Source organism: Aspergillus novofumigatus (genome assembly GCF_002847465.1).
Source record: "Aspergillus novofumigatus IBT 16806 chromosome Unknown P174scaffold_2, whole genome shotgun sequence".
Taxonomy (NCBI): Eukaryota; Fungi; Ascomycota; class Eurotiomycetes; order Eurotiales; family Aspergillaceae; genus Aspergillus; species Aspergillus novofumigatus.
The window spans coordinates 2080295-2095732 of NW_020194275.1; the positions used below are offsets into that span (position 1 = coordinate 2080295).

A 15438-nucleotide genomic window follows, 5' to 3' on the forward strand; every position below is an offset into this window, starting at 1 on the left:
AAAGTCACGGCGTAACTCCCAGGTTCAGTCGCCGGTATTCCATAATCAATCCATTAATATCTCTCATGTCAGTATGATCGAAGCGAGAGAGACCCCGCTCTGTAGGAAGAGGACTTTGTTCATCGCTAGCACTGGCGATGATTCGGGCAACGATGATTCGAGCCAAGTGCCAGAATTCGGGTGCATACCGCACGAAGCCGATCTTCTTCCAGATAGACTGCGGTTCGTCGGGAATGTCCTTGTCCTCGGGTTGTCGTGCGTTCCATATTCGACGCCAGTTCTCCAAACCGGTCTGAACCGGCGCAAGGGTGGACTCGAAGACCAAGGAGTTTTGCAGCTGAAACGTAAAAGAATGTAGAGCTATGGTCGTTAGAAATGTTCCAACGTAGAATGCTAAACATACCTTGTACGGTCGTAAACAGATTCAGCGTTCCCATCTTTGAAAACTCGAGGACAGACTGGCCATCCAACTGTCTTTGGCATATCCTCCGTACCACGTCAGCGATGGACAGTCTCTCAGACCAGAAGATAGACCCTTCCCAGTCCCTCAGGGCGTGAAAGCACTCTGTAGCTGTGTCTGCCTGAAAACAAGCCTCGGGACAAGCCATGTCCATCTTGAGCTCCGAAACCACCATCCGTGGCGGAGTGTGGTGGAAGATCGCCATGGCGGCATCGATCAGGAATACGAACGTCCGAGTCCTATCCCGTTAGACTTAGTGGGGTGTGAGCAAGTCGTGACAGGCGTACCGAATCAATTCCTCCTCAATGACAAACTGGCTCCACCATGACTTGGAGGGGCTCTCCAGCCGCAAGTTGCGATGCGTGGCCGATTCAAGCCCGATGTCTCTCGCCAGCTGTTCTATTAGCCAGTTTCGCAGATAGGAACTTTAATACGCACCATGACCAGCGTTGCATGTCGATACCTCCGCACGCGCCCCTGCGCCTCCACGGACCCCTCCCTTTTCTGCAGTGAGCAGACCAGATATGCCGCCTGGATATATTCAACGCGCTTCTTCATGCATTCGGCCTTGTCGTATAGCAGACCCGTCGACATGTCGGACGTCTCTCTCTCCGCAAAACACTCATCGCCGAATGCCATTTCTTCAACGCTGTCCAACCACATCTTGGCCGCTTGGTTGTCTTCCTCATGCGGCGATAGACACGCTCCAATAATCAGCATAACGCACAGCAGAGCGGTCCGTGCCGTCTCCGGATCGAACGACGGGCGGTGCACGATGGGACAATTGGGGTACCACAACGACCAGAAATATTCCAGAAAGCGGCGGATATTGCTAGCTGAAAAAAAGTCGGAGCAGGATTGTTGGACGGCAGGGGACCAGTCCAGTTTGATGATGGTTTTGTCCGACTTTGTGGTGATGGTGCGGTGGAGACGTTCAGTGATCTCGTGAGCCTTGTGAACGAGGATATCCCCATCACTGGATGACAGGTGGATGAGCGAGGGGTCTATTGTTTCTGGCAGCAAGTCTGTACCATGCGCTTCTTCGTTTGTTCTCTCGTACGAGTGTCGGTCAGCCCCCTTGAGGAGCTCCTGTCGCTGTTTTAGAGTCTCGCGGTCCAGAAACGTAGCCATACCATTGGCGCTCGTAAAGTAGGCCAGATATTCCAGCCTTTCAGCCATCGTGATGCTGTCCGAAGGTAGCGCTGGTGCAAATAAAAAGTCCAGCGCGGCAAAGTCCACCGAGTTGGGAAGGTCAGGGGGGTTTCCACTTCGGGTTGAACATGACGAGATAACGGCTCTCGCGCATTCACTCTGTCGATCTAGCTGATTTGACTGAAAGTCCGCAGGAGCCTCCACGACCTCTTCCTGTTCTTCTCTGACTCTGCATGTCCTCTCATGGCGTTTCAGAAGGTCTCTGTCAAGGCCAATTAGAAAAGCTCATCATATGACCAGAACATACTTTCGCGTGAATGATCGCCGACAGAGCGCACAGGCAAAGGGCCTGAGATTTTCATCTGCTCCTGTTAGCTACGTTCGAGCGGTTCGAGTCGGAAAGGTAGACATACGTGACCGAAGGTGTCGGCGTAGATGTTCGGCGCGGCTGAAACTCGTGCAGCAGTATGTGCACTGCCACAGACGATTAGACATAAGGACCTTATTGAATGTAGTCTATAGCGATGGATCGGATCGATGACAGGCTGCAGGTTAAGGTCTAGAGTGTCAGGACAAGAAACGAGGACCAGAGGCGGGGAAACTAGTTGATGCCTGAGGCTACAGCACCAGTCAACCAGTTGGTGGGCACATAGTAAACATCTCCATCTGCTGCGTCCTCCGTGGTGTCTTACGAGTGCTGCCCCGTACCTCCCAATCTGTCTCCACCTATTGGACCACAGCCGATGATGAGCCTGTTCAATGATCCTGGCAGTATACAGTCAGGAGCCGCATTGATCATGAAGCAGCTTCCCAAGAGACTGAATGGGAAGCCTTGTTCCCCGTCCCTTGAGCAAGCGGAAGCATGGGGGATCTATTACGAAGAGGGGTGGAATTGGGCTAAGATCTGTCTCTTTCTCGCTGCTGGGTTTTTTCCTTCCTAGGCTTGTATTTGGGGTTCCTCGGGGAGTTCTGAAAACGGGACGTTCGGGGGAGTTTGGTATAGCCGGTTGGTGGATGACTGGAGCTACGATTATTCTTGGGGTTATTGGGACTTGCTCGTAGCTTAGAACGGTGATTAGAACTATGGGCTCGTTAGCATTTCATGTCGCTCTTTGCTTACAGGATGCAGTAAGTGCAAGCCCTTCGCACAATTAGTTGTATACACTATACAGTTATGTGCTTAATTTCAGATATATACAGATATACAGAGAGATACAGAGTATACAGCTAGACTAAGGCTGAGGCAACTGGACGATATGCGCCTCGCCCAACACCCCCTTGACGACCATCACCAACTCATCCACCGCAGCCAACATCCTCACATACGCCATCACCCCCACACAGTACCGGCGATACCCCTTCTCCCTGATCAAATCCGTCTGCAGGGGCATCACCTCAGTCAACTGCGCCCCCGCCAAAACTCATAGCAGCGTTTGGTCAACGGCGTGGGCAGCACCTCCGGCAGCGGATCCCCCGTCTTGATCGCCTGCGCCACAACACCCAGCACGGCCATTACGTCCGCAATGGACCGCTGCTCCAGCACCCCCGACGTCCGCGCCAGCCGCTCCTGTAGTTCAAGCGGTAGCGTTGCTGAGAGCAGCAGCAACCGGCCCAGGTTCTGGTTGAGGGTCTGGCAGAGCGCCTGGACCTGTCGCAGACTGGCGCTGTCGAAGCGGGAGCTGGAGAATTCCAGTCCGAGGAGGGCAATGGGGCCGTTGAGTGCGGCGAGCCGCTCGGCGACTTCGATTGAGAGTAGCTCTGCCATGCGGGGGTCGTTGTTGGGGCGGGCCCAGCATGAGAGAAGAAGGGCGTAGTGGTCTGTTAGTCGGCGGAGGGTGTTGGATAGCGAGGTGCAGATGTGTCGTGCTGCTGAGGGTGGGCGGGGGAAGATCTGGACGATTAGTGCGGCGGCGAAACCGACAAAGACCAGGACCAGACGGCGCCAGAAGACGTTGTAGCCGACGCCGGGGTTGCCGTATTGGGGTATTTGTCTGCGGTGGTCAGATTCATACGGACACCATAATGGCAAAAAGGGGGGAGGAGGAGGCTTACGTATCGGCGAAGCTGTATCCGATGATGAGGAAAAACGTTGCGGCGCTCATGATGGTCGCTTGCAGCATCGCAGGACTGAGAAATAGTCGTCCCCACATGAAGATCACTATTACTGGGGCCGAAATGGCAGCCAGTCCGTATGGGTTGCCCGGTCCATGTCCGGAGCCGATATACCACGCGGCCAGTCCTACGACGCCCCCGATAACTGTTCCAACGGCCCGGCAGATGAGCGAAAAGGTAAAGTCGGACATGTACACCAGCAGCGTGGTCTGCCCCATGATGAGTCCCCAGAGGCCCTTTTCACGGTAGTAGAATCCCGAACTCGATGGAATGACGGCCGGCACCGCCAGAGCAATCGTCAGGATGACCATGCGCAATGCGAAGAGACCCTCGGCGCTGACAAACCAGTGGTACGTCCCCAGCACCACGCGGCCAAAGCCACTCCGCTGCTTGACGCGGTATCCCCGGCTGATGCGGCGGAAGAGCTGTTCCGTCTCGTCTGTCTGAACTACAGGATCGTCCGGGTCCGGGTCGGACGACTGTCCCGCGACGGGGGTGCGAGCGTCCCGTCTCAGCACCCAGCCAACGGCGTATTCGATGCTGGTGGGGAACCACAGGCGCGGCTTCGGCCGGGCCTCGAGGAGAGCCACGATCTGCGAGAGGAACTGATCCAGAGCGTCCGCCACGGAGATGACCAGCTCTTCAAAGGCCAGGCCGGCCATGACGCTGCTGATGGACGTGCCGCCAACGGTGTCAAGGCGCTTGAGGCTCCCACTCTCGTCAAAGATCTCACCGTGTTGCGTAATCAGCTTCTCGGTGGTCTGCTCGGCAAAGGCGTCCCGAGCCGCGCGCAGCTTCTCCAGGAGTTTCTGACACTCGTCCAACCGATCCGCGGCCCGCGAGCCGAGCCAGCGCCGCGAGTTGACCGTATGGATGCACTCGACCGACATGCCGGCCACCTCCTCGCACGCCTGCAGAATCTCCCCGCTGGATTCCCGCAGAATGGCATGCGTCCCGGACCGCAGCGCCTCCGACTCGGGACTGGTCATGGCTTCGATCATCTCCAAGCTTTCCAACATCTGCCGCTGTCCAGCCTCGCCCTTGGCCTCCTGTCGGGGTCCGTCCGAGGTACTCACCGGCGTTCCGGCCTTGGACAGGGCCCGGACGCGGTCCACATTAGCCCGCGCGCTCAGCCAGTTGATATGATAATCCAGCAGCGACACCGTGCTCACAAGAACCTGCCGCACAGGCTGCCTCAGGCTCTTCACATCGACCGCATTCCATCGGCCGCGCGAAAGATCCAACGGCAGGAAACCCATCGCCGGCTCCATGGCCTTGTACCCAGCGATGAGCTGAGTCTTAAGCGCCATCAACGTTTTCAAATCCAAATCCTCGGTACGAGTAGCCGTCAACCTGAGCGGTTGCTTCGCCAACTCGACCAACGCCTGCATACCAGCCAGGACCGCATGCGACGTCGACTGTGGGAAAAGCAGTAACGAGGCGACCAGACCCAGACCCGCACCAATCGCGGCAGGGATGATCAGAAGCTTCGGCAGCGTCCCCCGAAACGAAGGCAGAAGCGGGCCTATCGTCAGGAATAGATCGGCAATGATGGTCCCGAAGATCTGGACGAGCGTGAACTTGGGATTTGCGGCGCGCAGCCGGGCCTTCACACATATCAGTAAGGTCATGAGTAAAAAAAGGGAGGGCAACCATTACCAAAAAGTAAATAAAAACACAAATCATAACAAAGTAAATGACCGAAACCCGCGCATCAAGCATGAACCCGTCATACACCAGCTGCGACTGCACGCTGGCCGCACTCTGGCCGGTTGCATTCGCCTGTCTGGCCGCCTCCTGTCCGAGCATCTGCAGACGGGCCAGTGTCTCCGTTTGAGGACGAGCAGCCAGCGCGGCTTTCATGGTGATGACGCCCCAGGCCCAGGCGAGGGCGATGCCAATCAGCAGGGTTAGCGTTCCCAGGATGAAAATGAAGAGGATCCCAGAGGGGGGATTGATGAACAGGACCAGACTACCAAATTAGATCAAACCCAATCTCTCTGTAGATGATTAACTCACCATCCGAAAAACGTGGCTGTGCCGATGGTTCGCAGAGTGGGATGGATGAACATCAGGACCGTGGCGACCCATGTTGCGGCTGCGCAGCGGAAGAGGGTTTTGAGATCGTGCGAATTGAAATGGAGCCATGCCGGCAATGATTTTCTGCCGGGGGTTCCTCTGATGACATTGTTGTTCTGAAATTGGTGGTGATGCAATGGCAATGACAAGAGAAGAGAAGAATCAGGAGATGAATAGACGAGGAAACGCGGAGTTTTTTAGAGTTGCCGAGTTGTGGTTACATTCCTGGAGCAGTCAGGATCGACAAGATCGGCAATCAACACGTTCTGATGACATAGACTATCGGAACTAAGATCTGCTATTAATCAGACTATCTAAATATGTCTCAGGCTAACTATTCGGTAATTGTGCCTAAGGGCTCCTTTTCTTACTACCAGACCCGTGAACTAGCGAGTTACCGAGGTACCATACAATGACCGATCCCCGCAGATGAATGCCACTACAGTAGTAGAGTTATTAAGATCTCTATCAATTCTTCGGTTTGAATGTATCCAGTATATTCTACTGGGCTCAGACCAGGGCATGATATGTCTTGTATGCTCACAAAATTTATTCTAACTAAAAACTTTCAACACCAACAATGCATGGACTAGAGCACGCAGATGATAGAGAGGCAAATCATCAGCGGTTGTCGATGCGGCTAAAGAAGCATAGCAAACATGCAAATAAAGTGTTTAAAGGCTCTTCGACACAATGCTCAGCTTCCCAATGAGGTGGACCATCAATATATCGTAGAAGACCGTGACAATGCCACGGGAACAGTGGCCCACGGAGAGTAATGCTGCTCCAAAGACGGCATGTCCGTATACATGTTTTGAGTTGACATTCCTGACGAAAGATTTGGTTGGGCCCGTCGTTCCCAGGATCGTCAGGAAGGCTCTTGTGTACGCAAAGCCGTGGATTGGCATGACGGCATCGTGGTACGCAAACGGGTTCTTTGAAAGGTACGCATAGAGCATTGTCGTGGCGCACAGGATGTTACCAGCTTGATATGTAGGCCCTGGTAGAGAGTCAGTACAGGAGTGTAGAATGTGGACTGCTGGGATGTGTACGTGTAATGGGCTCATAGCCCCGATGTAGATGCTTGGCCAGCGCGAGAGACGTCCCACTATGTACGAGACATGCTATTAATGCAAGGAGCGAGCAGTCGAAACCGCCATAGAAGAGGGCAAGTTTTGTCCATCCTGCAACGGCATGCGGGAGCAAAGCTGTGGGATTCGCCTGCTTGGATGGATGAGGCTGGGATGGATGAGGCTTGTATGACTGTTGGCTTCATGATGATGTTCTATAGCTCTAACTTGTTCTTTAGGTCTATTCCTGAAGCTTGCTCATAGAAGTTGGAAACTAGAAGTAACTAGAAGTAATGGAAGAATGGACTTGGATTCGGTATTTATGTCCATGGGTTCCTTTTGTGTTCCTCTGTATAAGTAGCCTGGTGTATACTACACCACACCCCTTGCAGTCAGCAGCCATTGGTGGTAAAGGCATTGACAACCTGATATTGAACTATATTGACTTGGTATGAAATCATGCATTGTGGATGTCAATAGAATCATATAGTAGGGACATCGCACGCTGAGTGAATCACTATATAAGGTGGAAATCACTGCTCATACATCATAGACTGCAGCACACCTTCACTGAAATTGTTGTCTATAATATACCTAAGTAGGTTTATAAATAGCCATCAAGTACACCTCTGCCACAAAACAACATTGTTATACTTGCCAGAAGCGGCCGTTTCTGGCTGTCTGGTCAGACTAGCTAAACTTACTATTAATCACACTACCTAAATCTGTTCAAGGCTAGCTAACTATTTGTTATTTTTGCCCAAGGGCTACCTTTCCTAACTGCGCAAACTGGTGAACTGGTTAGTTACCGAGGTATCTATGGAATGTAATCTAAACTAAGAAAACATCGCGGACACCTCTTTTAGCCTAGTGCATTAGTTTTATGTAGTAACTTGCTGTTATCCTCAGTCTACTTTCTCAACTTGCCGTCCTTTCTCTTGATCTAATGTCTTCACTCGGGCCCGGTGGCCTGAGAGAAGAACGCGCACTATTTGAAGCAATCCACCACAACGACATTGCTACAGTTGCCCAACTTCTGAACGATGGAGTCTCCCCTGATGGGCCCAGCTTAGACTGTCATCCACTGCACGAGGCCATTCTGCGCGGCAGACACGAAATCATCGCACTGCTTATCCAGCATGGCGTCCACGACCGGAGTGATGAGATGGGGACGAATGCGCTCCACTTGGCGGCACTGAAGGGGGATGCACAGATCCTCGAAATGATTATCAAATACTGCAAGCAGAGAAATTATAGCCTTTTTGACAGGGCCGCTGCGCAGAAAGCACCGATTCATTTTGCAGCAATGAGCCGCAGCCTGGAGTGTGTGCAGGTGCTACTCCGCGAAGGGGCCAGTATCCATGACGTGACCACGCATGCTGAGACGCTGTTGCATTTTGCAGCTGGGGAAAGGAGTGTATGGGCTGAGAAAGGGAGTCAAGAAGATGAGACGGCGTTGTTGAAATACTTGATTGCCGCAGGGGCAAATGTCAATGCGCTTACTTCAATCCGGGAGAGCCCACTATGGTACGCAGTGCAAGAGGACAATCTTCCTGCTGTGAGGGAGCTGCTTGCTGCCTCTGCGAATGTCCAGCTCCGCAATCTCTATGGGGAAACTGTGCTGCATGAAGCGGCACACCATAGTTCGCTGACTGTGGTGCAGGTGTTGGTGCAAGGTGGCGTGGATGTTCATGCTCGGAGCAGTTCAAATGGATCTATTCTGCACCGCGCGGCAGAGGCTGGTCGTGTGGATACTGTGCAGTGGATACTGGGTCATAGCAACTTGACTGTGAACGAAACTGGTAGCCATGGTTGGACCCCATTGCACTCTGCTGTTTTCGCCTGTCAAAGTACTATGACCAAGTACCTCCTCGAGCACGGAGCTGACCCGACAATTGGATCAGATCCAGGAAACCACACGGCTCTACATTATGCTGCGTTCTCGAATCGAGGGGAGGCGGATTCCACACTCGTCCGCTATTTGATCCAGTACGGCGCTAGTGTCAACGCACCGGCTGATTCGCGCTGCTTCAAATCCTGGGGGCAGACAGGCGAGTCGCTACACGAGTGGCTCTTTGATCCAGAACCTGACGAGCTGGAAATCGTTTACCCGATTCACTGTGCTGCTTGGTCAAGTGTGCCTAGTAGGTTGGGGGCTCTACTAGAAGCAGGCGCTGATATCCAGGCCAGAACAAGTGTAGATGGCAGTACTCCCTTGCATCTGTCAGCACGAAGTGGGCTAGAGATGGTTCGGGTTCTCCTTTCCAATGGCGCAGACCCTAATGCAACGGACACTGCTGGCTGCAAGATGGCGCATCATTTAGTGTTTGCGTTTCGGCAGACGCCTAAGATTGCATGGGAGTTTCTGGTGGAGAATCAGCTATGGGATGCGTCAACAGTGGAGCAAGATTTGGAAAGAGGCAAAGTATATGAACAGATGGCCAAGTGCTTTAAGACGAGGAATATATTTAGCCGTCAACCACCTATGTCCATTGCATAGAAGAATTGACAACGGTGGCTTTACTTCATTGCTATGGTACGACGTGTAGATTACCCTATGTCACCCTATCAGTATTTGGTGGAGAGGACGGGGTCGGATAGGACGTGGTTGATGACGGAGCTGCCTTGCTGGCCTGTTGCGCCGAAGACAACTAGAAGTTGAGTCATGGTGGGATATAAAACAAGATTCTCTAGGAACTGAACCGTGGTTATGCAGCAAAGTAGGTGCCTGCAATGAGGACAAGGAGACGCAGTCGTGCTGCTTAAGTGCAGCGCAGTATCGGAATACAGACATAAATCCAGGCTTAAATCCGGGGGTGAAACAACCGCAGGATTTAGCCGCCAATTACCCCGTAGTCAAGAACATTAATAAGATAAGAATAAGACTTAGAAATCGTGCATGTATTGTCTTACTCAGAACTTTGTCTTCTTAGTAAATCCTTCCGGTCCCTTAGCGTTATTGGCATAGGTGTAACATCATGGACCAGAACGACGACTGGAGCCAGGACTTGAAACGAAGACTCAATCAGTTGACAAACACAAGGCATATCCAATGGCTGCCAGCCAAACAAACGCAGACGAGCCCCGGAAGACCATCGTCACCAATCTCATCGATGGCCCTCGTGATCCTGCCATCGGATGGCAGCCTTTCCGTTGTTTAGGGTAGACCAGGAGGTCCTTCACTACGGCAGATCGTCACGCCAGAGCTGCCGTGCAGGTCGTCAACTCGGCTGCTGCGGCGCTCCAGCGGTGGAAACACACCCCGGTGCATGTCGTCGGCTGTGCTTCGCGCTGCCGAGCTTTCTGAGGGTGCGTCGATCAGGTCTCAATGCAGCAGATGTAGGAAACAAGTGGCAGAGGAAGCTGGGCTAGTTTACGACTATGCAGCCTTTAGGGTTTTGTCGGGAGTGGTCCGGGCGGTCGTGGGCAATATACAGCCTTTTACTTTGGCTATACGCACCTTGTCTTCAAGGAACTGGTTGTCCTCGTCTTCGCGGAAAGGCCGGCATCCATTACCAGATTGTGCAGAAGATAACCCTAACCCAACCCGACACCCACCATGTCTGGACGGGCACACTGAGCAGGCTTGAAGTTAAGAGGCATTCCAAAAGTTAGGCGTCCTTGCCCTCGATATCGCAAGACAGCTCCATTGCACTATACTCATTCCGTGCCAAACAAGACAGCTGCTCGCTGAGCATTCTAGCGTCCATTCCTTCAGTATAGTCCCAGAAGGTGATGCTTGAGGAGGTAAGGACGTCTACTAGATTACTACAGCAGTGAAATGAACGAATTTGAAGGAACACTGATATGCTAACACTTGATGTGAGTGACTAGCAAATATCTCCATCATGGCCTAGCCCATATTTCGTCGCGAGAGTTGGCACACCCAGAGTGCCTCGGGCGTTAGCAGCTGTGAGATCCAGAGCTGGTAGACGCGGCACAAAAGTCCAGACCAGGGTGATAATTCATATATCCCCAGTATGGATCGAGCCATAGGTTGGTGACAAATCTCGTGGTCCCCGGAACGTACCACCCACACCTCTCCGTAATACCCTGGAGGGCCCTAGTGAGGCGATCCGCGCTGGCCTCGGCCTGTGCAGCAACTTTGTTGCAGGCGAATGCCACCACGCTGCCGCTGATCGAATACCACGCCAGATTCGGTCCGATACGAACCGTTCCGCCGCCGAACTGGTTCTTCAGGTTCTGCACGGCTCTGTCGCAGTCTCCATGGTTCCTACCATCGAAGCAGTTAGAATAAGCGGAAAGGACTGCATAAGACTTGGCCACTTACATGGTTATGCCACAGCCGCAGTATGTAACAGCGAAACTAGGGTCTGCTGCCCTCTCGAAAAGGGCTGCTTCGTGTTGTTCGGATTCGGGGTCTGTCACTTGGACGATATCCTCTGGGAGGAGAGGCTCGTGGACTTCAACACCGTTCTCGTTGAGGTAGACCTTGTAAACTCCGTCCATCATTCCCTCGGGGATCTTGAACGAGGTGGCCAGCTTTGCAGAAGCGGCCAGGGCAAGAAGGGCGAGCTGAGTTGCGCGCATTTTGAACGTGGATTTCAGAATATCAGACCTTTTGAACAGCTCGCAAGGGTACTGGATAAGGATGCTTCGAGTAGCTGTCTAGATAGAACTGCTGAATGTGGGGAAGAGAGCCTTCTTATACCCCATTCTGTTGACTGCCATTGACTGTCATTGACTGCCGCTGACCGCCATCTCGAACAATGCCTTCTATAACCGAGTGCGTTGACAAATTCTGGAGTCTCGGACTAGACCAGCAATATCCTATTTTGGTAACACCAACAGGGCCAAGGTAAGCGACTGGTCAATTCTCCGAGTGTCTCACGCTAAGGAAAGATGGCACAATGAACGTGCAGTAGATTGGGAGATATATTAAGTATGGATGTAACGCTGAAGTCGCTAACCGCTACACACCAGTCTTGCTATCCCATAAGCTCCTGGAAATCCTGAAATTTGGAATCACGTACGCCACCGTGAGGAGACAAATATTCCAAGAGTTAGCTGTGACGCAAGAGCCAAGGTAAATTTGTTCGAGGAAGGCTATGGACCATGACGCTGTGCCAGATGGGGAGGAGAGTATATAACAGAACTTTGAATTCAAAGGACAAGTTCATTGGAGAATGGGAGACTGTTCCTATCATATTCGCCTTAAGAGGCAGGCAAGTACCAACCATAAGCACCACGTCAATTACTTTTAGATTAAGTTTATTAAGGCTTCTTAGACACATGGCGGATAGGACGGGCAACCACAACCATACCTTAAATACCTCAAACTCTGGAGGGCTAGGAAGTTATGTTATGATTGAACGTGCTAGACTCTAAGACCCGTACTAAGGCAGATAAGGTAACTCGATGATAATGTGCCCACTCCAGAATCATGAAATCCCTTAACCCTTGATTAGCGCACGCTGAGCACGCTCTTCCCGCCAATTAGTTATCGTTGAAGCGCATGGGTTCCAACAGCCAAGGCACGAATGCAGGCATTACATGATCGTTGCGTACCTGCTTCATATTCCTCTTTGGGGAAAAGAAGGGGAATTACCTTGGATTGCATTGAATTCAACCCCGCCTGAATATCACGGTTAGTTACAAGGTCATGTCATTAGGAAGATAGCCCTAACCCACCCCCAATATCCACCATCTCTAAATAGGAAGCTTGGGACATGGCTAGAGGTGGACATAGGCTCCCTTTCTCATATAGTGCCTCTCCCCCCTCTATATCAATTAGATAGCTCTATCTATTAAGTTTGGCCATCTATTCTACAAACACCAGAACCACAGACTGTGACCTCAGCACAGACACCAGCTCAGGGTCTTGCCTAGGATACTAACCCTATATAACGTCTATGAGTATATTTACTACGTGGACACTATCTCGCCAGCAGTGCTTTCAGCGAGAATAATTCCTTCCTCAGTCCGCTAAGATAGTAACAAGTGTCGTACTAAGAGGTCCCGGAAGATGTTGCGCATATCGGACGCCTTTTAGAAACAGTCGATACATGATTTATTAGCAGAAAGTTATATACAAGAGGGTCGTAAATACATTAGAAAAGTTATATACCTCAGACGGTCTATTCACGGTCGACCCATAAGATATCCTCGGTATACCCCAAATTATCCCGTCTATCATCACAGATCCTCGCATACTCAAGCAACAACCGATACATGTAGATCTGCATATCCTCCCGGCGAAGCACCTTCTCCGCCCACTCCTTGCCGTTCAGGGCAATCTTTCGCGCGGCGGAGTCATGGCCCGGCCCGCCGTATCCGATAAAGTACTCCATTATGCCGTAGATGTCGAGGAACGTCGAGTCCATGGGGACGAAATGGGCCCAGGGGATGAGCCGCGAGTCGTGCCATTCGTCGTAGATGGTTGCTTTGATGGGGAGAGAAGTCGACAATAAGAAGCCGCGGTACCGTCCGCTAAAGGAATTGCCATCGATGTCAGGCAGGTATTTGTAGTCGTACTGCTTGTCCATGGGCATGGCGGGGACGAGGGCAAAGTACGGTTCCGTGTAGGCGCAGTGCGGATCCGTCAGATCGTACTCGCAGGGCTGGTCTGGGACACAGGGGAAGCAGACGAGATGGATGAAGCCCGCGTCGACATGGTCCTCCACGAACTCGTGGAGTTGGCCGGCGTGACCCGAGGCCAGATTGTAGTAGTCGTAGTTGGGGAGCACGAAATTCACAAAGTGAGAATTGTTCCGTTCGGCAGCAGCGACGGATGTCCCGTTCAACATGGCTAGAAGACGATGGCGCTGGAAGCCCGTCCAGTTGTTGATTCGGTTTCGACCTCCCGATGCGATGCCGCGCCAGATCAGGGAATCTTTCTTCGATTCCCATGGACCACCATGTTTGTCGCCGCCAGAGTATCGCTTGTCCTTGGCCCAGTACATAGCAGGAGGGATGAGGATCTCGTTATTGACTGGCAGCTTGGATCCTCCAAAAAGAGGAAATAGCTCATGCGCGGTGGATATGGACACGGGCTCGATAAAGGTTCCATGGAGCGCCTGCATCTCCGGACGCCAACAAATATCCTTGGACTGGGTCCAGTTGCGCACATAGCCATTCTGCGAGTGCGGCAAAAAGTTCTCCATGGCCACCTGCAGGACTGTATCCGGGTCGACGGTGAGACTTTTGCGCGACGGGCTGTCTGGCGGGCAGCCGACCCGAGCCATATGCCAGAACGGACCATCGTTGGGGCCTAGGAAGCGAGGTTCGAATTTCCCAGACTGGGGTTCATCCTTCGCAGCTGTGTATTCCGTGATAAACTCTGCAGGGCTCTTATCTCGCATCCACTGTCGGCTTACGCGTTCCTTGCCCATGTATTCCGCGATGGTTTCCGAAGGCACAACGATTCGGGATTCATCCATGGGGTTAAAGGGCATGTCGAGGTCGGGAAGGTACTGCTGGATGCTGCGCACAAGACTGAGCCATGAGTCTAACCAAAGCGCTTTGTGGTCGGTGATCGCGGTCGCTTTATGCTTGCGAACAGCGATGCGGGGTTTGAGACTTTGCGCTTGTCGTCGGATCTCCTTTGGTTCCAGACCCCAGAATGGATTCAGGTCATCATATATTTGGTCGAAAAAGTCCTCGATAATGAGTGCGTCCTTGGACCTAGCGAATTCGAACCACTCCTTGAAGCCTGGAGGCGGATGTCGATCCCGACGGCGACGATATTCCTCCGTTGCGGCCTCGAAAGTTTTGGCCTCCTTTCCCAGCAGCGATCGCCATTCTGCATCGGCGTTTAGGATGAGTTGATCGATCGGATGGTCTCCTGATGGTGATGGTGAATCTGCGTGGTTGTACGGAATATTAAATCCCACGGGTTCGTGGCTCCGACCACCAAACAACCAAAACCCCAGAGTAAACGAGACCCCTAAAAATATAAGAACGGCCGATCGAACCCTCAACGGCGACAATGTCACCATGTTGAAGGGGGAATGGCGATGAAAATAATCACACAGAGAGAGATTCAGGAAAAATTATCGCAACCGAGGTGGCCCTTCAGCGCCTTATTAAACACGGGGCTCTCGTCCCAAGTCAGCCAACGCCATGTCCTACACTACCGGGGCTGAAACTCTGCCAGTTGGATCTCGAAGATTTTTTGGAGCAAATCGATTTGAAAGCGGAAGCGGAAACAGTTTGGCCACTTTAAGTACGGTACTAACCTTTAAGAGTTAACGACCGTATCCATAGGGCATGACTAGAGTAAGACGCCTGGTGACAGCGTCGCAAAATGCCCGAAGTGAAAGCCGTCTTGGCCCTGGTATGGAGTCCCACGGAATGCAACGATTGGTTTAATGTTCAATTCCATGCCAAGTGGAGGATTCTCGATTGCCAAAAGGGGCTTATTTTGAGGATCAGATTAGGTTAAGGTTCTTCCAGTTGATCGACTCTACTATGTGCCGTGATGCATACATATGATGGATGAGATTCAACCCTTTTCCCCCTTCTTTGGCCCAAGCAGTCGTACGACATCCATGTGCAAACTGCAAAGCTCATGCCCTTCACGTTCAGGTGACTAATTTATTGGCT

At 52.2% G+C, this 15438-nt stretch overlaps 5 protein-coding genes across 5 annotated transcripts; 1 reads left to right on the forward strand and 4 right to left on the reverse strand.

The window, feature by feature from the left end:
• Positions 1-4: 4 nt before the first annotated feature.
• P174DRAFT_417986 (transcription factor domain-containing protein) lies at positions 5-2107 on the reverse strand (the record flags this gene model as incomplete). Its single annotated transcript, XM_024824655.1, has 6 exons — positions 5-360; positions 404-699; positions 748-854; positions 899-1874; positions 1920-1974; positions 2026-2107. The coding sequence occupies 6 exons, from the start codon at positions 2105-2107 to the stop codon at positions 5-7; spliced, it is 1872 nt and encodes a 623-aa protein (XP_024685601.1).
• Positions 2108-2844: 737 nt separating this feature from the next.
• P174DRAFT_510115 (uncharacterized protein) lies at positions 2845-6719 on the reverse strand (the record flags this gene model as incomplete). Its single annotated transcript, XM_024831637.1, has 6 exons — positions 2845-3015; positions 3069-3603; positions 3665-5331; positions 5384-5696; positions 5744-5887; positions 6715-6719. 6 exons carry the CDS (start codon positions 6717-6719, stop codon positions 2845-2847), a joined length of 2835 nt encoding a protein of 944 aa, XP_024685602.1.
• Positions 6720-7819: 1100 nt separating this feature from the next.
• On the forward strand, positions 7820-9373 carry P174DRAFT_501662 (ankyrin repeat domain-containing protein; the record flags this gene model as incomplete). The annotated part of the gene is made up of 1 exon (XM_024831042.1): positions 7820-9373. One exon carries the CDS (start codon positions 7820-7822, stop codon positions 9371-9373), a length of 1554 nt encoding a protein of 517 aa, XP_024685603.1.
• Positions 9374-10538: 1165 nt separating this feature from the next.
• Positions 10539-11707, reverse strand: P174DRAFT_448681 (uncharacterized protein). The gene is made up of 2 exons (XM_024828783.1): positions 11165-11707; positions 10539-11107 (listed from the first exon to the last, which is right to left on the reverse strand). Exons 1-2 carry the CDS (start codon positions 11422-11424, stop codon positions 10777-10779), a joined length of 591 nt encoding a protein of 196 aa, XP_024685604.1. The 5' UTR covers positions 11425-11707; the 3' UTR covers positions 10539-10776.
• A 1060-nt stretch (positions 11708-12767) lies between these two features.
• On the reverse strand, positions 12768-15285 carry P174DRAFT_96931 (putative capsular associated protein). The gene is made up of 2 exons (XM_024832500.1): positions 12962-15285; positions 12768-12879 (listed from the first exon to the last, which is right to left on the reverse strand). The coding sequence occupies exon 1, from the start codon at positions 14829-14831 to the stop codon at positions 12972-12974; it is 1860 nt and encodes a 619-aa protein (XP_024685605.1). The 5' UTR covers positions 14832-15285; the 3' UTR covers positions 12768-12879; positions 12962-12971.
• Between the last annotated feature and the right edge of the window lie 153 nt (positions 15286-15438).